We start from the raw sequence: 23,649 nt of genomic DNA on the forward strand, positions 1-23,649 counted from the left end.
GTTGACAGGATGAGGTTCAGATCAGAAATAATTACTGCAATTCACAGATCGGTGCACAGGTGGGTGGTAAACCCAGCCCTCCATCACAGGGACAGAACCCCCCACCATCGTGGGGAGAGGGGGAAGGGAGGAGGTGAGGGGGGGAGGGAGAGGGAAGAGGGGAGAGATGGTAAGAGGAGGGAGGTAAGTGAGCAGGACGGAGAGGAGTGGGGAAAGAGAGAGAGAGACAGGGAGAGTGGATGGGAATGGGTGAGATCCTGGACTGTACTAGGGCAGAGGAGAATGTGGGTGAGGGAATTCAGTGTCCCCTCTCTCTTACCTTCCTCCAAATCACCATCAGAACCACCAGCGAGATGATGATGATCACCAACAGCACCAGGATGGTTGCCACGGTGACCAGCTGAGACTGCGGGCCTGGAGGAGAGAAGTAGATAGCTTTACCTCTGATCAAAGTTTTATCAAGCACCCTAAATCTAAATTGTTTGTTTGTTTGATCCTAAAGACAGTTCTGCCTAACTTCCACCAGCATGTTGATTTTGCTACCAGAGGTGAACGTACACCAGGCCTGGTTTGCACCCGGTGCATATAAAGCAGTCCCTTGACCCCACATTGGACTCTCAGATCACTTGCCTGTGACGTTAATTGCAGCTTACAAATGGGTCTAAAGGTGGTGAAACCCTGGCCTGAGGGAGCAACCTCAGCACTGCATGACTGCTTTGACAATACTAACGGGAGAATGATCAGGGAGGCTGCTACCTATGGCAGCCACATTTACATGGAGGAATATGTGGATTCTGTGACCAGCTACAGAAAGAAGCGTACTGAGGATGTTACCATCACGAAATACATCCTGCTGAAGGCAAATCAGAAGCCATGGCTTACTGCAGGGGTCCATGCTAGGCTGAAGAATTGTGATGCTGTTTTTAGATTGGGAGAGGCAACAGCTCTCAGGGAAGCAAGAACTGTGCTTTTCTGAGGCAAAACGGGAGCATTCTCGGAGAATTTACAGCCTCTTCTGCAATACCAGAGACATGAAGTGCTTGTGGCAAGGAATTCAGAGGATTACAGTCTTCATCTATCCTGCCCATCAGTGACCAGGATGCTTCACTCCCTGAGAGGCTGAATGTCTTCTACACCCGGTCTGATGCGCAGAACAAAGTGCTGGTGAGTGAGGATGGCAGCAGGGGAGCAGACACTCCGTCTGGCTGAAGCTGAGGTGAGGAAAACCCTGGCCAGAGACAACCCACAGAAAGCTGCGGGGCCTGATGGTATACCAGATGCTGTGTTTCCTGCAGCAGGGTGTCTAAAGCTGAACAAAGAATTTCAAATACAGTCTCAACATCATCTTGTACAACTGCAATATGCCATCCCACCCTCAATATCCTGACCGATGAAGGACAGCATGACTAACAACTTCTTCACCACTCTCTGCTCACGGATGAATGACTGGACCGATTCTGCTGTGTATTGTGGAGTCACGTTCATAATATTACACACTGGACAGCTTACAGAGAGGGAGTGGCGAACTGACTCACAGTGACAAAACACAAGTGCGCTTGAAGGTCTGGGCCCCAAAGAGAGTCTTCCGCACAATGACGTCTGATTGATTCATCGCGTGATCAACCGGCTGCATGCACACTCACTACATTCTCACAATCGATCTGATATGATACAGATTGCTTGCTGACATAACCTTTCAAGGTGCACATGGAAGGGTAAGGGGCAAATAACCTTAAATGAGCCCCAGAACCTGTCTATTGGATGTCCTCCTCCCTCAGTCAACCCTTCTTGGGACCCATGAACACTCCCTTCGGCCTCTGCTTTCTGAGAAAGCCGAAGAGAGCCGGACTTAATACTGATGTTATTCTACAGATGTGTGGTAGGGAGCATCCTAACATGTTGTGTCACTGCTTGGTAGGAAACTGCACTGTGGCAGACAGGAAGGGTCTACAACAGGTGGCCAAAACTGCCCAACACATCACAGACACCAACCTACCCACCATGGACATATGTACAGAAAGATGCCAGAAAAGGGCCAGTAACATCAGGAAGGGTGTGACCCACCCACCCTGCTCATGGACTGTTTGTCCCACTCCCATTATGGAGAAGGCATCCACACCAGGACCACCAGACTCAAACACAGTTACTTTCCCTAAGCAGTAAGGTTGATCAACACCTCCACCCACTAACCCACCCCCTCCACACCCCCAACCACCACTACTTTATTGTTTCCTATCAGCTACTTTTATGTACAGACACTCCTGTGCCTGGTGTCTCTTTATAAACATAGTTTTAATTATGTATTGTTATGATATGGCTACAATGAATTGAAACAGGTTTTTTATAAACAGAGAAACATTTATTTAAACTCAGCTCAACAACAAATGAAAGGTAAACAAACGACTAATTTAACCGGAAGTTAACTGCAATACGGCAACTCGAACAGTTCTCAAAGTGATAAATGCAAACACAGTTCTTAAAAGTGGTAAATGTGAAAGTCCAAATGATTTACACAATCAATTAGGAGAGACTTTCCCGAAGTAACGAATTCCTCGAAGACGTGCCATTACTGCTGATCCTAGCCGAAATATGCCTTATCTGAAGGATTTACGACGAAGGAAATAAACGCGGCTTAAAGGAACTGACCTTTTCCTTGGCAGATAACACTGCCCCAATCCTTTCTGCTCTTATAGCAGGGATTATCTCAGATGCAGGTTACTAATTCCTTGAACGAAGATTCAATAAGGTCGATCCTGTATTACCGCTGACGACACCAACTTTACTCGATCCTTTGGGTTTTGGTACTTTGATAAATTCTTCACTCTCCAATACTTAGACTTCAAAATTAAATCGAAGATACAACAAACATAACGGGCAGTGATTTTAAAAACTGCCGGCACAGCTTACAGTAGAGAGTAAAACAAAACTGCGTAATGAGACGAGTACGCAGCGTAATGGAGTAACTGACGAATTAAACAACGAACTGACTTGCATCACAACAGGGCTTTCCCATTTTATACCTGTTGGAACAGGCCATCACATGACCTCTCACTGGCAGGAAAATTACATCATGTGACCTCACTCTGGTGGGAAATTACATCACCCCACCATCACAAGACCATTACATCATCCTCACCAGATACTCAATCACATTATGGTCGTAAGACAGTCACAAGATACCCACGGGGTATGTAACAGTATATAAATTATCTTAGGTGTTTATTGTGTGTTTTTATTATTGTGTTCTTTCTCTTTTTTTTGCATTGGATCCAGAGTAACAATTATTTCATTCTCCTTTACACTTGTGTACTGGAAATTACATTAAGCAATCTGGAATCTTCAATCTAACTTAGGGCTCCTCAATCCATTATCTCCGCCATCCTCAGTGAGATGACCTGACCTCCATCTCCCCTCTCACCCGTCCCATTAGGACTTTACTCCTATCCCTCATCATCTCCAGCCTCCATCCCTACCCCAGCCTGACCCACTCACCGTTGGAGACCAGCTTGACCTCGCGGTTAACGCTGCCGAAGCCATTGTTGGCGGAGCAGCGCACGGCGGCGATGCCACTGCCACTATCCTGGGTCAGGACACTCCGGACCCGGTAGACCTGGTTGGCTCGCCGCTCGGGGACGTGCTTCTCCACCCAGACGCTACTGCCGTTCCCTTTCAGTGGTGTCCACTTCCTGTCCTTGCTGTTACACCTGGAAAAATTAGCCGGCAGATTCCTGAATCAGTTCCAGACTCCCAGCAGGAAGTAGCCGGGAAGTGGTGGCTATGTGATTAAAAGAGGAAACTCATCCCCACACAGCAACCCTCCCCCACTCGCTCTATCCTAACAACATTCAACACAGAGATATGGAGAGGAAAATGGCACCCCAGTTACACAGGGCAGCGAGGAAAGCGTTTGGCACGGGTCAGGGCACTGTTATCTTCCTGATTCCTTTTCCCTTTCCTGCCTGAAGAAAGGTCTCAGACCAAGACATCAACGATCTATTCATTTCCATAGAGGTTGCCTGACCTGCTGAGTTCCTCCAGCATTTTGTGTGTGTTACTGAGTACAGAGGTCGGGATGTTATATCACGGTTGATTGAGATGTTGGTGAGATCACACTTGGAATTATTTGTTCAGTTTTGGTCACCCTACTGTAGGAAAGATGCAGTGAGGTTGGAATGAGTGCAGAGGAGAATGTTGCTGGGACTCGAGGGACTGAATTATAAAGGGAGGTTAAGGAGACTGGGACTTTCACTGGAGATTGGGAGACTGAAGAAGACAGAAATGTATCAAACCCTGAGGGGCCAGACAGAGTGAAGACACACTCAGCAGGCTGACATCACACACTCAGCAGCCTGACAACACACACTCACCAGCCTGACGTCACTCACTCAGCAGCCTGATGACACACACTCAGCAGTCTGACGACACACACTCAGCAGTCTGACGTCACACACTCAGCAGTCTGACGACACACACTCAGCAGTCTGACGTCACACACTCAGCAGCCTGACATCACACACTCAGCAGCCTGATGACACACACTCAGCAGTCTGACGTCACACACTCAGCAGTCTGACATCACACACACTCAGCAGCCTGACGTCACACACACACAGCAGCCTGACGACACACACTCAGCAGTCTGACGTCACACACTCAGCAGTCTGACGTCACACACTCAGCAGTCTGACGTCACACACACTCAGCAGCCTGACATCACACACTCAGCAGCCTGACGTCACACACTCAGCAGTCTGACGTCACACACTCAGCAGTCTGACGTCACACACTCAGCAGTCTGACGTCACACACACTCAGCAGCCTGACATCACACACTCAGCAGCCTGACGTCACACACTCAGCAGTCTGACGACACACACTCAGCAGCCTGACGACACACACTCAGCAGCCTGACGACACACACTCAGCAGCCTGACATCACACACTCAGCAGCCTGACGTCACACACTCAGCAGCCTGACGTCACACACTCAGCAGCCTGACATCACACACTCAGCAGCCTGACGACACACACTCAGCAGACTGACATCACACACTCAGCAGTCTGACGTCACACACTCAGCAGTCTGACGTCACACACTCAGCAGTCTGACGTCACACACACTCAGCAGCCTGACATCACACACTCAGCAGCCTGACGACACACACTCAGCAGTCTGACGTCACACACTCAGCAGCCTGACGACACACACTCAGCAGTCTGACGACACACACTCAGCAGTCTGACGTCACACACTCAGCAGTCTGACGTCACACACTCAGCAGCCTGACGACACACACTCAGCAGTCTGACGACACACACTCAGCAGTCTGACGTCACACACTCAGCAGTCTGACGTCACACACTCAGCAGCCTGACGACACACACTCAGCAGCCTGACGTCACACACTCAGCAGCCTGACATCACACACTCAGCAGCCTGACGTCACACACTCAGCAGCCTGACATCACACACTCAGCAGCCTGACGTCACACACTCAGCAGCCTGACGTCACACACTCAGCAGCCTGATGTCACACACTCAGAAGCCTGACGACACACACTCAGCAGCCTGACGTCACACACTCAGCAGCCTGATGTCACACACTCAGCAGCCTGACATCACACACTCAGCAGCCTGACGACACACACTCAGCAGCCTGATGTCACACACTCAGCAGCCTGACGTCACACACTCAGCAGCCTGACGACACACACTCAGCAGCCTGACGACACACACTCAGCAGCCTGATGTCACACACTCAGCAGCCTGATGTCACACACTCAGCAGTCTGACGACACACACTCAGCAGCCTGACGTCACACACTCAGCAGCCTGACGTCACACACACTCAGCAGCCTGACATCACACACTCAGCAGCCTGACGTCACACACTCAGCAGCCTGACGACACACACTCAGCAGCCTGACGACACACACTCAGCAGCCTGATGTCACACACTCAGCAGCCTGATGTCACACACTCAGCAGCCTGACGACACACACTCAGCAGCCTGACGACACACACTCAGCAGTCTGACGTCACACACTCAGCAACCTGACATCACACACTCAGCAGCCTGACGACACACACTCAGCAGCCTGACGTCACACACTCAGCAGCCTGACATCACACACTCAGCAGACTGACATCACACACTCAGCAGTCTGACGTCACACACTCAGCAGCCTGACGACACACACTCAGCAGCCTGACATCACACACTCAGCAGCCTGACGACACACACTCAGCAGCCTGATGTCACACACTCAGCAGCCTGATGTCACACACTCAGCAACCTGACGACACACACTCAGCAGCCTGACGACACACACTCAGCAGCCTGATGTCACACACTCAGCAGCCTGATGTCACACACTCAGCAGCCTGACGACACACACTCAGCAGCCTGACATCACACACTCAGCAGCCTGACGTCACACACACTCAGCAGTCTGACATCACGCACTCAGCAACCTGACGTCACACACACTCAGCAGTCTGACATCACACACTCAGCAGCCTGACGTCACACACACTCATCAGTCTGACGTCACACACACTCAGCAGCCTGACGACACACACTCAGCAGCCTGACGACACACACACTCAGCAGCCTGACGTCACACACTCAGCAGCCTGACGACACTCACTCAGCAGCCTGACGTCACACACACTCAGCAGCCTGACGTCACTCACTCAGCAGCCTGACGACACTCACTCAGCAGCCTGACGGCACACACACTCAGCAGCCTGACGTCACACACTCAGCAGCCTGACGACACACACTCAGCAGCCTGACGTCACACACACTCAGCAGCCTGACATCACACACTCAGCAGCCTGACGTCACACACTCAGCAGCCTGACGACACACACTCAGCAGCCTGACGTCACACACTCAGCAGTCTGACATCACACACTCAGCAGCCTGACGTCACACACACTCAGCAGTCTGACATCACACACTCAGCAGTCTGACGACACACACTCAGCAGTCTGACATCACACACTCAGCAGCCTGACGACACACACACTCATCAGTCTGACGTCACACACACTCAGCAGCCTGACGACACTCACTCAGCAGCCTGACGTCACACACACTCATCAGTCTGACGTCACACACACTCAGCAGCCTGACGACACACACTCAGCAGCCTGACGACACACACACTCAGCAGCCTGACGTCACACACTCAGCAGCCTGACGACACTCACTCAGCAGCCTGACGTCACACACACTCAGCAGCCTGACGTCACTCACTCAGCAGCCTGACGACACTCACTCAGCAGCCTGACGGCACACACACTCAGCAGCCTGACGTCACACACTCAGCAGCCTGACGTCACACACTCAGCAGCCTGACGTCACACACACTCAGCAGCCTGACATCACACACTCAGCAGCCTGACGTCACACACTCAGCAGCCTGACGACACACACTCAGCAGCCTGACGTCACACACTCAGCAGTCTGACATCACACACTCAGCAGCCTGACGTCACACACACTCAGCAGTCTGACATCACACACTCAGCAGTCTGACGACACACACTCAGCAGTCTGACGTCACACACTCAGCAGCCTGACGACACACACTCAGCAGTCTGACGACACACACTCAGCAGTCTGACGTCACACACTCAGCAGTCTGACGTCACACACTCAGCAGCCTGACGACACACACTCAGCAGCCTGACGTCACACACTCAGCAGCCTGACATCACACACTCAGCAGCCTGACATCACACACTCAGCAGCCTGACGTCACACACTCAGCAGCCTGACATCACACACTCAGCAGCCTGACGTCACACACTCAGCAGCCTGACGTCACACACTCAGCAGCCTGATGTCACACACTCAGCAGCCTGACGTCACACACTCAGCAGCCTGACATCACACACTCAGCAGTCTGACATCACACACTCAGAAGCCTGACGACACACACTCAGCAGCCTGACGTCACACACACTCAGCAGCCTGACGACACACACTCAGCAGCCTGATGTCACACACTCAGCAGCCTGACATCACACACTCAGCAGCCTGACGACACACACTCAGCAGCCTGATGTCACACACTCAGCAGCCTGACGTCACACACTCAGCAGCCTGACGACACACACTCAGCAGCCTGACAACACACACTCAGCAGCCTGATGTCACACACTCAGCAGCCTGATGTCACACACTCAGCAGCCTGACGACACACACTCAGCAGCCTGACGACACACACTCAGCAGTCTGACGTCACACACTCAGCAACCTGACATCTCACACTCAGCAGCCTGACGACACACACTCAGCAGCCTGACGTCACACACTCAGCAGCCTGACGACACTCACTCAGCAGCCTGACGACACACACACTCAGCAGCCTGATGTCACACACTCAGCAGCCTGACGACACACACTCAGCAGCCTGACGACACACACTCAGCAGCCTGACGACACACACACTCAGCAGCCTGACGTCACACACTCAGCAGCCTGACGACACTCACTCAGCAGCCTGACGTCACACACACTCAGCAGCCTGACGTCACTCACTCAGCAGCCTGACGACACTCACTCAGCAGCCTGACGGCACATACACTCAGCAGCCTGACGTCACACACTCAGCAGCCTGACGTCACACACTCAGCAGCCTGACGTCACACACTCAGCAGCCTGACGTCACACACACTCAGCAGCCTGACGTCACACAGTCAGCAGCCTGACATCACACACTCAGCAGTCTGACGTCACACACTCAGCAGCCTGACGTCACACACACTCAGCAGCCTGACGTCACACACTCAGCAGCCTGACATCACACACTCAGCAGCCTGACGTCACACACTCAGCAGCCTGACGTCACACACTCAGCAGCCTGACGTCACACACTCAGCAGCCTGACGTCACACACTCAGCAGCCTGACGTCACACACACTCAGCAGCCTGACGTCACACAGTCAGCAGCCTGACATCACACACTCAGCAGTCTGACGTCACACACTCAGCAGCCTGACGTCACACACACTCAGCAGCCTGACGTCACACACTCAGCAGCCTGACATCACACACTCAGCAGCCTGACGTCACACACTCAGCAGCCTGACGTCACACACTCAGCAGCCTGACGTCACACACTCAGCAGCCTGACGTCACACACACTCAGCAGCCTGACATCACACACTCAGCAGCCTGACGTCACACACTCAGCAGCCTGACGACACACACTCAGCAGCCTGACGACACACACTCAGCAGCCTGACGTCACACACTCAGCAGCCTGACGTCACACACTCAGCAGCCTGACGTCACACACTCAGCAGCCTGACGACACACACTCAGCAGCCTGACGACACTCACTCAGCAGCCTGACGTCACACACTCAGCAGCCTGACGACACACACTCAGCAGCCTGACGACACACACACTCAGCAGCCTGACGTCACACACTCAGCAGTCTGACGTCACACACTCAGCAGCCTGACGTCACACACTCAGCAGCCTGACGTCACACACTCAGCAGCCTGACGTCACACACACTCAGCAGCCTGACGTCACACACTCAGCAGCCTGACGTCACACACTCAGCAGCCTGACGACACACACTCAGCAGCCTGACGACACACACTCAGCAGCCTGACGTCACACACTCAGCAGCCTGACATCACAGACTCAGCAGCCTGACGTCACACACTCAGCAGCCTGACGTCACACACTCAGCAGCCTGACGACACACACTCAGCAGCCTGACGACACACACTCAGCAGCCTGACGTCACACACTCAGCAGCCTGACGTCACACACTCAGCAGCCTGACGTCACACACTCAGCAGCCTGACGACACACACTCAGCAGCCTGACGACACTCACTCAGCAGCCTGACGTCACACACTCAGCAGCCTGACGACACACACTCAGCAGCCTGACGTCACACACTCAGCAGCCTGACGACACACACTCAGCAGCCTGACGACACACACTCAGCAGCCTGACATCACACACTCAGCAGCCTGACGACACACACTCAGCAGCCTGACGTCACACACTCAGCAGCCTGACGTCACACACTCAGCAGCCTGACGACACACACTCAGCAGCCTGACATCACACACTCAGCAGCCTGACATCACACACTCAGCAGCCTGACATCACACACTCAGCAGCCTGACGACACACACTCAGCAGCCTGACAACACACACTCAGCAGTCTGACGTCACACACTCAGCAGCCTGACGACACTCACTCAGCAGCCTGACATCACACACTCAGCAGCCTGACGACACACACTCAGCAGCCTGACATCACACACTCAGCAGTCTGACGTCACACACTCAGCAGCCTGACGTCACACACTCAGCAGCCTGACATCACACACTCAGCAGCCTGACGACACACACTCAGCAGCCTGACGTCACACACTCAGCAGCCTGACGACACACACTCAGCAGCCTGACGACACACACTCAGCAGCCTGACGTCACACACTCAGCAGCCTGACGTCACACTCACTCAGCAGCCTGACATCACACACACTCAGCAGCCTGATGACACACACTCAGCAGCCTGACGACACACACTCAGCAGCCTGACATCACACACTCAGCAGCCTGACGACACACACTCAGCAGCCTGACGTCACACACTCAGCAGCCTGACATCACACACTCAGCAGCCTGACGTCACACACTCAGCAGCCTGACGTCACACTCACTCAGCAGCCTGACATCACACACTCAGCAGCCTGACGTCACACACTCAGCAGCCTGACGACACACACTCAGCAGCCTGACGACACACACTCAGCAGCCTGACGTCACACACTCAGCAGCCTGACGTCACACTCACTCAGCAGCCTGACATCACACACACTCAGCAGCCTGATGACACACACTCAGCAGCCTGACGACACACACTCAGCAGCCTGACATCACACACTCAGCAGCCTGACGACACACACTCAGCAGCCTGACGTCACACACTCAGCAGCCTGACATCACACACTCAGCAGCCTGACGTCACACACTCAGCAGCCTGACGTCACACTCACTCAGCAGCCTGACATCACACACTCAGCAGCCTGACGTCACACACTCAGCAGCCTGACGTCACACACACTCAGCAGCCTGACGTCACACACTCAGCAGCCTGATGACACACACTCAGCAGCCTGACGACACACACTCAGCAGCCTGACATCACACACTCAGCAGCCTGACGTCACACACTCAGCAGCCTGATGACACACACTCAGCAGCCTGACATCACACACTCAGCAGCCTGACGTCACACACTCAGCAGTCTGACGTCACACACTCAGCAGCCTGACGACACTCACTCAGCAGCCTGACATCACATACTCAGCAGTCTGACGTCACACACTCAGCAGCCTGACGACACTCACTCAGCAGCCTGACGACACACACTCAGCAGCCTGACGACACACACTCAGCAGCCTGACGACACACACTCAGCACCCTGACGTCACACACTCAGCAGCCTGACGTCACACACTCAGCAGCCTGACGTCACACACTCCGCAGCCTGACGACACACACTCAGCAGCCTGACGTCACACACTCAGCAGTCTGACGACACACACTCAGCAGTCTGACGACACACACTCCGCAGTCTGACGTCACACACTCAGCAGTCTGACGACACACACTCAGCAGCCTGACCACACACACTCAGCAGCCTGACATCACACACTCAGCAGCCTGACGACACACACTCAGCAGCCTGACATCACACACTCAGCAGCCTGACATCACACACTCAGCAGCCTGACATCACACAGTCAGCAACCTGACGACACACACTCAGCAGCCTGACATCACACACTCAGCAGCCTGACATCACACACACTCAGCAGGCTGACGACACACACTCAGCAGCCTGACGACACACACTCAGCAGCCTGACATCACTCACTCAGCAGCCTGACAACACACACTCAGCAGCCTGACAACACACACTCAGCACCTGACATCACACACTCAGCAGCCTGACATCACACACTCAGCAGCCTGACAGCACACACTCAGCAGCCTGACATCACACACTCAGCAGCCTGACGTCACACACTCAGCAGCCTGACGTCACACACTCAGCAGTCTGACGACACACACTCAGCAGTCTGACGACACACACTCAGCAGTCTGACATCACACACTCAGCAGCCTGACGTCACACACACTCAGCAGCCTGACATCACACACACTCAGCAGCCTGACATCACACACTCAGCAGCCTGACATCACACACTCAGCAGCCTGACGTCACACACTCAGCAGCCTGACGTCACACACTCAGCAGCCTGACATCACACACTCAGCAGCCTGACGACACACACTCAGCAGTCTGACATCACACACTCAGCAGCCTGACGTCACACACTCAGCAGCCTGACGTCACACACTCAGCAGCCTGACGTCACACACACTCAGCAGCCTGACATCACACACTCAGCAGCCTGACGACACACACTCAGCAGTCTGACATCACACACTCAGCAGTCTGACATCACACACACTCAGCAGCCTGACATCACACACTCAGCAGCCTGACATCACGCACTCAGCAGCCTGACATCACACACTCAGCAGCCTGACGACACACACTCAGCAGCCTGACATCACACACTCAGCAGCCTGACAACACACACTCAGCAACCTGACATCACACACTCAGCAGCCTGACATCACACACTCAGCAGCCTGACATCACACACTCAGCAGCCTGACATCACGCACTCAGCAGCCTGACGTCACACACTCAGCAGTCTGAAGTCACACACTCAGCAGCCTGACATCACGCACTCAGCAGCCTGACGACACACACTCAGCAGTCTGAAGTCACACACTCAATGCTTTAGGAACAGCTTCTTCCCTTCCACCATTGGATTTCACAACAGTTTGTGAACCTATGAACACTGCCTCACTACTTTGCTCACTTTTTGTGCTACTTATTTTTCATATTTCTTATTGTCACTTACAGTAATTGTTTATGTACTGTACTGCTGCCACAAAACAACACATTTCACGACATACAGTATACCAGTGATAATAAACCGACTCTTCCCCAGGAGTGGGAATCCAGAATGAAGACATTGGTTTGAGCGTGAGAGGGGAGAGATTCAATAGGAACCTGAGAAGTAACTTTTTTACCAAGAGGATGGTCAGTATACGGACCGAGCTGTTGTTGAGGTGGATAGGAATAGCTTAGAGAGATTGTCTTAGAAGTGGGCAAATTTCGGCTTCCAAGGGAAATTTGGTCTGCATGGACAAGCTGAGCCGAAGGATCTGTTTCTGTGCTGTGTGACTCTATGTCTTTGTACGTCTCTGACCCCAATGAAGGCTGAGTGGCCATTCAGCCCACTGAACCTGTACCAGCATACAATGAGTCCAGTCATGACATAAATTCTTAACTCTTCTATCCATATGCAACTCAAACTCATCAATCTTATTCATAAAATATTCTATTGCCCCTACCCTCCCTCAGCAGCCGATAGGAGTCACAGAGTATGGAAAGAGGCCAGTCCATGCTAGTCAAACTCTCCCTTGAAGCCTTTGTGCACACTTGAGACATTGATGGTGCTGGTCCAATAGACTTTCTGGACTCGTGGATGTTATCTGTTAATGTTGACAGCATAAGGCGTAGAAGCAGAGTTAGGCCATTTGGCTCAGTGCGTCTGCTCCACCATTCCATCGTGGCCGATCCATTTTCCCTCTCAGCCTACTCTCCTGACTTCTCCCCGTACCCCTTCATGCCCTGACTAATCAAGAACCTATCAACCTCTGTCTTAACTAGACATATTGAATTGGCCTCCACCTGTGGCAGTGATTCATCACCCTCTGGTTAAAGAAATCCCGCTTTATCCCTGTTCTAAATGGACATCCCTCCATCCTGAGCTGTACCCTCTGATCCTACTCTCCCCCACTATCCTCTCCACATCCACTACATTTAGGCCTTTCAACGTTTGTTAAGTTTCAATGAGATTCTTTCTCATTCTTTTGAATTCCAGCCAGTACTGGCCCAGAGCCATCAAACTATCATATGGTAAGCCTTTCATTCCAGGAATCGTTCTCGTGAACCTCCTTTGAACCCTCTACAATGTCAGCACATCCTTTCTTAAACTGCTCATAATACACCTCGTGAGGCCTCACCAGTGCTTTTTAAAACCTCAGCATTACATCCTTGTTTTTATATCCTAGTCCTCCTGAAATGAATGCTAACATCGCATTCGCATTCCTCACCACCAAGGCAACCTGCAAAATTAACCTTTAGGGAATCCTGCACAAGAACTCCCAAATCCCTTTGCATCTTGGACTTTTGAATTTTATTCCCATTTAGAAATTTGTCAACACTTTTATTTCTTCTACCAAAGTGCATGACCATTCACTTCGCAACACTGTATTTCATCTGCCACTTCTTTGCCCATTCTCCTAACCTGTCCAACTCCTTCTGCAGCCCCTCTACTTCCTCAACACGACCTGCCTCTCCACTTATCTTCTTATCATCTGCAAACTGGGCCACAAAGCCATCGATTCTGTCACCCAAATCATGGTCATACAACGTAAGAAGAATTGGTCCTAACACAGACCTCTGTGGAACACCACTAAGTCACTGGAAGCCAATCAGAAAAGGCTCCCTTTATTCTTCACTCTTTGCCCCCAGCCAATCAGCCAGTTCTCTATCCATGCTAGTACTATGGGCTCTTGCTAAACAGCCTCATGTGTGGCACCTTGTCAAATGCCTTCTGAAAATTCAAGTACACAACATCCACCAATTCTCCTTTGTCTATCCCGCTTTATTTCCTCAAAGAATTCCAACAGATTTGTCAGGCAAGATTACCCCTTAAAGCCACGCTGACTTTAGCCTATTTTATCATGTGCCTCCAAGTACCACAAAATCTCATCCTTAACATTCAACTCCAACATCTTCCCAGCCACTGTAGTCAGGCTAACTGGCCTATAGTTTCCTTTCTTTTGTCTTCCACCCTTCTTGAAGAGTGGAGTAATATCTGCTATTTTCCAGTCCTCCAGAACCATGCCAGAATCTATTGATTCTTGAAAGATCATCACTAATGCCTCCACAGTCTCTTCAGGTACCTCTTTTAGATTCTTGGGGCGCAGTCCATCTGGTCCAGGCAGATCTACCTCCAGTTGCCCATCTCCATAGTAATAGCAACTGCACTCACTTCTGCCCTCTGACACTCTCCAACATCTGGTGTACTGCTAGTGTCTTCCACAACAGTGACTACTGATGTTAAATACGTATTCAGATCATCCACTTTATTCTTGTCTGCTATTACTGCCTTTCCAGCTTCATTTACCAGTGGTCCAATAGCTACTCTCACTTCTCCTGTACTCTTTATATATCTGAAAAACACTTCTAGTATCCTCTTTGATATTGTTGGCTAGCTTACCTTCATATTTCATCGTTTCCCCACTTGTAGTTCTTTAGTTGTCTTCTGTTGGTTTTTAAAAGCTTCCTAAACCATCTAACTTTCCACTAATCTTTGCTCTGTTACATGCCCTTTCTTTTGATTCTACGTTGGCTTTGTCTTCTCTTGTCAGCCACAGTTGTGTCATCCTGCATTTAGAATACTTCTTCTTTGGGATGTATCTATCCTGTACATCCCCGATTGTTCCCAGAAATTACAGCCGTTGCTACTCTGCCGTCCTTTCTGCTGGTGTCCTCTTCCAATCAACTTTTGCCAGTCCCTTTTTCATGACTCTCTAATTCCCCTTATTCCACTGTAAAACTAATACATCTGACTTTAGCTTCTCCCTTTCAAGTTGCAGTGTGAATTTTTTCATATTATGATCACTGTCTCTTAAGGGTTCCTTTACCTTCAGCTCCCTAATCAAATCCGAAATGAATTCTAACATTGCATTTGCCTTCCTCACTACCACAAAATGATGCATTTCACTGTATGTTTTGATGTACATGTGATACATAAAGCTAATCTTTATTGGAAACATTCTACACATGTCCACTCTATTTAGGTCTTCCAATATTCGGAAGGTATTGTCTGACACTTTCTCCCCTCACTTGGTGGACACCCTGAAAACTACAGCAAATGGTTATGGTTTTATTACCTCTTTAGGTTCTGGCATGTGTGCCAGGTGATTTCCGGCAAAGGCGAGCCCTCGGTAATGCAAGTCACGGTCTGGAGGCCATTGCTATGTAGATAGTCACTAAGATCCAAGATTCTTGCTGGCACTGCCGTTAACAGAAAGAGATTCATTTAGTGAGTATTGAAGCTGTAGGAAACATCTAGAGTACTGTGTGCAGTTCTGGTCACCCCAATACAGGAGCGTGTTAGAGCTTTTCTCTCTGGAGTGAAGAAGGGTGAGAGGTAACTGGAGAGAAGTAGTCTACATGATAAGAGGCATAGATCGAATGGACAGCCAGAAACTTTTTCCCAGGGTGGAAATGACAAATACAAGTGAGCTTATTTTTAAGATGATTGGAGTGGGAGTGATGTCAGAGGTAGTTTTTTTTTAAAAGAGAGTGGTGGGTGTGTGGAACACCCTGCCAGGGGTGGTGGTCCTGTTGTAGCGGTGTGCTACACGCAGCACTGCAATAACGACACGGAGTCGGTGAGCTGCAGTTACAAAAGAGGTTTATTCAAACTTCGTGGCCTCGCCTTAAAACCTTCCTGATCCCGCCCTCCCCGGGCGGGAATACTGTAGGGGGCGCGTATTCACAGTCCCGTCCCGCGCGCGGGCTTCTCCCCTTGCTGGTGAAGCAGACTTGGCGCCCTCTTTGGGACCGGCCTCAATGCCGGCGCACGCCGCTTTGTGAGCCGGTTCGAGTGCGCTGGGAAGTGGGTCGCCACATACCCCCCCCCCCCCCAGAACCAGCGATACACCCCCCAATGTCCACAGTCTGAGTCGGACTCTGTTTGGATGGTCTGCCTCTGCGCTGCGGTGCCAGAATCTCGACCGGCTGCGCCAAGTCCACACGGGCTGGTTTGAGTTGGTCCACTGTGAAAACCTCCTCTTTCCCCCCAATGTCCAGCACGAATGTGGACCCGTTGTTTCTGATCACCGTAAACGGCCCCTCGTAGGGCCGCTGTGGCGGTGCCCGATGTCCGCCCCGTCGTACAAAAACAAACTTACAGTTTTGCAGGTCTTTGGGTACACAGGTCGGGTTCTGCCCATGCTGCGAAGTGGGTATGGGGGCCAGGTTGCCAAGCCTCTCGTGTAGTCTGCCCAGGACTGCTGCGGGTTCTTCCTTGTGCCCCCTTGGGGCTGGTATGAACTCCCCAGGGACGACCAGGGGTGCACCGTACACCAACTCGGCCGACGAGGTGTGCAGATCCTCTTTGGGTGCCGTGCGGATTCCGAGCAGGACCCAGGGAAGCTCGTCCACCCAGTTAGGCCCTTTGAGGCGGGCCATGAGAGCCGACTTCAGGTGACGGTGGAAACGCTCCACTAGTCCGTTCGACTGTGGGTGGTAGGCAGTTGTGTGGTGCAGCTGTGTCCCCAAAAGGCTGGCCATAGCTGACCACAGACTGGAGGTGAACTGGGCGTCTCTGTCGGAGGTAATGTGGGCCGGTACACCAAAGCGGGACACCCAGGTGGCGATCAGTGCCCGGGCGCAAGATTCGGAGGTGGTGTCGGTGAGCGGGATCGCCTCTGGCCATCTTGTGAACTGGTCCACGATAGTCAGGAGGTGCTGCGCTCCACACGACACTGGCAGGGGCCCACGATATCCACATGAATGTGGTCGAAACGCCGGTGGGTGGGGTGGAACTGCTGCGGCGGGGCTTTGGTGTGCCGCTGCACCTTGGCTGTTTGGCAGTGCATGCACGTTCTGGCCCATTCACTGACCTGCTTGCAGAGTCCGTGCCAAACGAACCTGTTGGCTACCATCCGGACGGTTGTCCTGATGGAGGGGTGCGCTAAGTTATGAATAGAGTCGAAAACACATCGTCGCCAAGGTGCCGGGACGATGGGACGGGGCTGGCCGGTGGTGACGTCACAGAGTAGGGTCCTCTCACCTGGGCCTACGGGGAGGTCCTGGAGCTGCAAACCGGAGACTGCGGTTCTGTAACTCGGGATCTCCTCGTCTGCCTGCTGCGCCTCTGCCAGCGCCTCAAAGTCTACCCCTTGGGACAGGGCTTGGATGTTAGGGCGGGAGAGGGCGTCCGCCACGACATTGTCCTTTCCCGAGACATGCCGGATATCCATCGTGTATTCGGAGATGTAGGACAGATGTCGCTGCTGGCGGGACGACCAGAGGTCGGATGCTTTTGTGAACGCAAAGGTAAGAGGTTTGTGGTCCGTGAACGCGGTGAAGGGCCTACCTTCTAAGAAGTATCTGAAATGCCGGATTGCCAGGTATAGCGCCAACAGTTCCCGGTTGAAAGCACTGTATTTGAGCTCGGGTGGTCGCAGGTGTTTGCTGAAAAACGCCAGGGGTTGCCAGCGGCCCGCGATGAGTTGTTCCAGTACCCCACCGACTGCCGTGTTAGATGCGTCCACTGTGAGGGTGGTAGGGACGTCCGTTCTGGGGTGCACTAGCATCGCGGCATTTGCCAAGGCTTCTTTGGTTTTAATGAAAGTGGTGGCAGACTCCTCGTCCCAGGTAATGTCCTTGCCCGGACCCGACATCAGGGCGAACAGGGGGCACATGATTCGGGCAGCTGAAGGGAGGAAGCAGTGGTAGAAATTTACCATACCCATGAATTCCTGAAGGCCTTTGATTGTGTTGGGTCAGGGGAAATGGCGGACCGCGTCTACCTTAGCGGGCAGAGGGGTTGCCCCATCTGTAGTGATCCTGTGGCCCAGGAAATCGATGGTGTTGAGCCCAAACTGGCATTTGGCTGGGTTGATTGTCAGGCCGTATTCACTCAGTCGAGCGTAAAGTTGATGGAGGTGGGACAGATGCTCCTGACGACTGCTGTTGGCTATGAGGATGTCGTCCAAATAGATGAACGCGAAGTCCAGGTCGCGTCCCACCGCGTCCATTAACCGCTGAAACGTCTGTGCAGCATTCTTCAGGCCGAACGGCATGCGGAGGAACTCGAAAAGGCCAAACGGGGTGATGAGTGCCGTTTTGGGGACGTCGTCCGGATGCATCGGGATTTGATGGTATCCCCGGACGAGGTCTACCTTGGAGAAGATCCGTGCGCCGTGCAGGTTTGCTGCAAAGTCCTGTATGTGCGGCACGGGGTAGCGGTCTGGAGTTGTAGCCTCGTTCAGCCTGCGGTAGTCGCCGCATGGTCTCCAGCCCCCAGCTGCTTTGGGCACCATGTGCAGGGGGGAGGCCCATGGGCTGTCAGACCGTCGTATGATCCCCAATTCCTCCATCCGCTTGAATTCCTCCTTCGCCAGGCGGAGCTTGTCCGGGAGAAGCCTTCGTGCGCGGGCGTGGAGGGGTGGTCCCTGTGTCGGGATGTGGTGCTGTACGCCGTGTCTGGGCATGGCTGCCGTGAACTGCGGTGCCAGAACCGATGGGAAATCCACCAGGACTCTGGTGAAGTCGTTGTCGGACAGCGTGATGGAGTCTCGGTGTGGGGCCGGCAACTGGGCTTCACCCAGGGAGAACGTTTGAAAGGTCTTGGCGTGGACCAGCCTCTTCCTTGGCAGGTCGACCAGTAGGCTGTGAGCTCACAAAAAATCCGCTCCCAGGAGCGGTTGGGCTACGGCGGCCAGTGTGAAGCCCCACGTGAACCGGCTGGAGCCGAACTGTAGCTGCACCATACGGGTGCCGTAGGTCCTTACCGTGCTGCCGTTCGCGGCCCTCAGGGTGGGACCTAGTTCTCTGTTGCAGGTGTCGTAACTCGTCGGAGGTAAGACGCTGATCTCGGCCCCAGTGTTGACCAAAAAGCGGTGTCCCGACTGCTTGTCCCAGACATACAGGAGGCTATCCCAATGGCCAGCCGCCGTAGCCATCAGCGGCAGCTGGCCCTGGCGTTTCCCGGGAACTTGCAGGGCGGGCGACAGCGGCGGGCTTCTGCGCCCCACCACTGGTGGTAGGAGCACCATTGTTTGTTGGTCTCCTCACTCCTGCCTCTGGGGTTAGCGGGCTCTGCAGCCGGGCCTGGTCTGGTCTGCTGCTGGGAGCGTGGCCTGGTGATCTGTGCGACGGACACCCCACTCACCTTCTTGGCTTTCCACAGCACGTCTGCCCGGGCCGCCACCTTCCAGGGGTCGCTGAAATCCGTGTCGGACAGCAGCAGGCGTATGTCCTCGGGCAGCTGCTCCAGGAACGCCTGCTCGAACATGAGGCAGGGCTTGTGACCTCCGGCCAGGGACAGCATCTCGTTCATCAAAGCCGACAGTGGCCTGTCCCCCAAACCATCCAGGAGCAGTAAGCGGGCAGCTCGCTCACGCCGTGAGAGTCCGAAAGTCCTTATGAGCAGGGCTTTGAATTCCGTGTATTTGCCGTCCGCTGGGGGCGATTGTATGAACTCCTCAACCTGGGCCACTGTTTCCTTGTCGAGGGAGCTCACCACGTAGTAGTAACGTGTGGAATCTGAGGTTATCTGCTGAATGTGGAATTGGGCTTCTGCTTGCTGGAACCATAGGTGAGGTCGCAGCGTCCAGAAGCTTGGCAGTTTCAACGAAACGGCATGAACAGTCATCTTCGGCCCAAATATCGTTTGGGCCGTCGGGGTCACCAATCGTAGCGGTGTGCTACACGCAGCGCTGAAATAACGACACGGAGTCGGTGAGCTGTAGTTCCAAAAGAGGTTTATTCAAACCGCGGCCTCGCTTTAAAGCCTTCCTGATCCCGCCCTCCCCGGGCGGGAATGCTGTATTCACAGTCCTGTCCCGCGCGCGGGCTTTTCCCCTTGCTGGTGAAGCAGGCTTGGCGCCCTCTTTGGGACCGGCCTCAATGCCAGCGCGCGCCACTTTGTGAGCCGGTTCGAGTGCGCTGGGAAGTGGGTCGCCACAGTACAGACATTTAAAGGCTCTTAGACATGTAGATGATAGAAGAACGGAGGGCTATGTAAGAGGAAAGGGTTAGATTAATCTTAGAGTAGGTTAAATAGCTGTGCTGAAGGGCCTGTACTGGAAACACAAGAGATTCTCAGATGCTCGAAAACCAGAATAACACACACAAAATGCTGGAGGAATAGAGCAGGTCAGGGCTGCATCCACGGAGAGGAATAAACAGTCAACCTTTCCATAGATGCTGCCTGACCTGCTGAATTTCTTTAGAACTTTGTGTGTGGGTCTGTACTGTGCTCTATGAAAGGTGTAGAGGCTTTGGAGAGGATGCAGAAGAGGTTCACCAGGATGCTGCCTGGATTGGAGACTGTTAGCTGTCAGGAGAGGTTGGACAAACTTGTATTGTTTTTTTCTGGAGGCTGAGGGAAGACCTGATAGAAGATAAATTATGAGACCGACATTCAGAATCCTTTTCCCAGGTAGAGATATTAAATACCAGAGGACCTAGGTTGAAGGTGAGAGAGGGAAGGGTTAAAGAAAGGAGATGTACGGGAAACTTTTTTTGCACAGAGATAAGGAGGTGGTTCTTTAGAAGGGGTTTGCACAGGCAATATGGACAAATGACCTTCTCTGTTTTGATTGGCTGTATCAGTCTGTGACTATCTCCCCATTGGCTAGAAATTAATGTCAGTCAGCCTCTGAGATGGGACATGTGACCTGTTCTCTTCTTGAGAGAACAGTAAGCTGTTTGCCACGCGGTGGCAGTCTGTTTTACCACCCAGCTCTTCTGCCGTGAAAGATATCCCCAGTGGAAGCCTCTTTATGCAGGGGTCCTTCCTCCATACTTTGGGGACCTGGGGTGGAAGGTTTTGCAGAGGGCAGTACGGTGCAACCCACTTCTGAGCTGGTTCACTGACAACCTGTCCACCTGTCCATTCTGTAGCTGGAAGGAGTCAGTGTGCCTCATTTATATGGAGTGTGAGAGGTTGCAGCTCCTTCGAATATCTGAAGGGGTTGCTTCTCAAGTTTCAGCTCCTGATCTACAGTCACCTATTACGGAGGGGAAAGGTTGCTTGGGGTATCTCCTGATAGAACTGCTCCTGGGCCTGGCCAAGATGACCATTCACAGGTCCAGGGCTCTGCCTGCTCCCCTTCAGGGGTTAGGTCCCTGGCTAAGGAGAATGTTGTGTTCACAAGTACAATGGTCTTTTCTGGGAACAGTGGTCCCCTCAGGGGTTAGAGGGTGTTCTGGATAGAGATGACTGTGTTATAATTTGAAACTGCAATTCACGTGTATCATAGCATAGCGGTTTGTACAACTCTGCTACAGCACCAGTGAGTCAGGTACAACTCTGCCACTGACTGTAAGGAGTTTGCACGTTCTCCCTGTGAACTGTGTGGTTTCCTCCAGGTGCTCTGGTTTCCTCCCACAGTCCAAAGACATACCGGATAGTTAGTCACACGGGTGTAGTTTAGTTGTCCAGGCTTATTGAGAAGAACAAAAGAAAGAAAGGAAGGGGGGAAAGAGGAAGGAAAGCAGAAAAAAGAACTGTAATCTAGTATTGCTGTGATTCCCTCTGAAGAAGAGTGAAGTAGAGAATTCCTTACCATTTACGCTCAGGGTGAAGGTCAATTCTTTCTTGTCATCCTCATTCCAGACCTGGATGCTGTAATTCCCAAAGTCTTCCTCCTTCACTCGGATGAGATTGAGGGTACACTGATACCTGAGAGGAGGCACAGAAACCATTCAGCTCAGCCTCTGTGATCTGGAGGTGTGGACATTAACCCCTCACCCCTTCCTAGTCCACAGAGAGATCTACCACCACAGAACCTCAGCTACATATTTCCCTTCTTCAGTTCAAATTTCTAGCTCTGAGTTTCTTCCTCTAAGGATGCTGATTGACCTGCTGAGTGTTTTCAGCATTTTCTGTCTGTAAACTGTTAGATCATAAGACTATGAGAAACAGGAACAGAATCAGGCGATTTGGTCCATCAAAGCTGATTTATTTTCCCTCTCAACCCCATTCTCCTGCCCTCTCCCCGTAACCTTTGACGTCTTGTCTAATCAACAATCTATCAACCTCCATTTAAAATATATCAAATGATTTGCCCTGCAGATAAACTTTCTAAGATCCATTTACAAGGTCCCCTTGAATACCTTACAATCACCTACCATTAAAAATATAGAACATATAACAGCACAGTAACAGGCCATTCAGCCCACAATGTCTCTGCTGAACACACTACCCTGCACATGATCCAAGTTTGTACATTCTCACCTTGACTGCATAGGTTTCCTCCGGGTACTCCAGCGTCCTCCCACAGTCCAAGGATGTACCAGTTGGTAGATTCATTGGCTGTTGTAAGTTGCCCTGTGATTAGGCTAGGGTTAAATTGAAGGTTGCTGGGCAGCCTGGCTCTAAGGGTTGAAGGGGCCCGTTCCACCCTGCATCTCAACAAATAATTAAAAGACTCTGATTGCCTCCTTGATCCAAGACACCATAATCTTACAATCAGGAATCCCCACAGCCTCCACTGCTCCAGAGAAAACAACAGTTACTTTCAATGAAGGAGAGAGACAGATTAGGAGAATAGGCAAGGAAATGGCAGATTGAATATAGCGTTGGACTTTGGAAGAACAAAAGGGCAGACTATTTTCTAAATGGAGAGAAAATTCAAAAATCTGAGATATAGAGTGACTTGGGAGTCCTTGTGCAGGATTCCCTGAAGATTAATT

General features: G+C 52.2%; 1 protein-coding gene across 3 annotated transcripts in view; it reads right to left on the minus strand.

The window, feature by feature from the left end:
- Nucleotides 1-23,649, minus strand: part of pdgfrb (platelet-derived growth factor receptor, beta polypeptide) — a 143,446-nt gene that overhangs the window by 42,401 nt on the left and 77,396 nt on the right. For all 3 annotated transcript variants that reach the window (XM_073067086.1, XM_073067084.1, XM_073067087.1), the window contains 4 exons: nt 22,521-22,636; nt 16,104-16,227; nt 3,493-3,704; nt 320-414 (listed from right to left, as the gene is read on the minus strand). In XM_073067086.1, coding sequence (XP_072923187.1) covers nt 320-414; nt 3,493-3,704; nt 16,104-16,227; nt 22,521-22,636 — 547 coding nt within the window. The remainder of the gene's footprint in view (nt 1-319; nt 415-3,492; nt 3,705-16,103; nt 16,228-22,520; nt 22,637-23,649) is intronic.

Source organism: Hemitrygon akajei, chromosome 15 (genome assembly GCF_048418815.1).
Source record: "Hemitrygon akajei chromosome 15, sHemAka1.3, whole genome shotgun sequence".
Lineage (NCBI taxonomy): Eukaryota > Metazoa > Chordata > Chondrichthyes > Myliobatiformes > Dasyatidae > Hemitrygon > Hemitrygon akajei.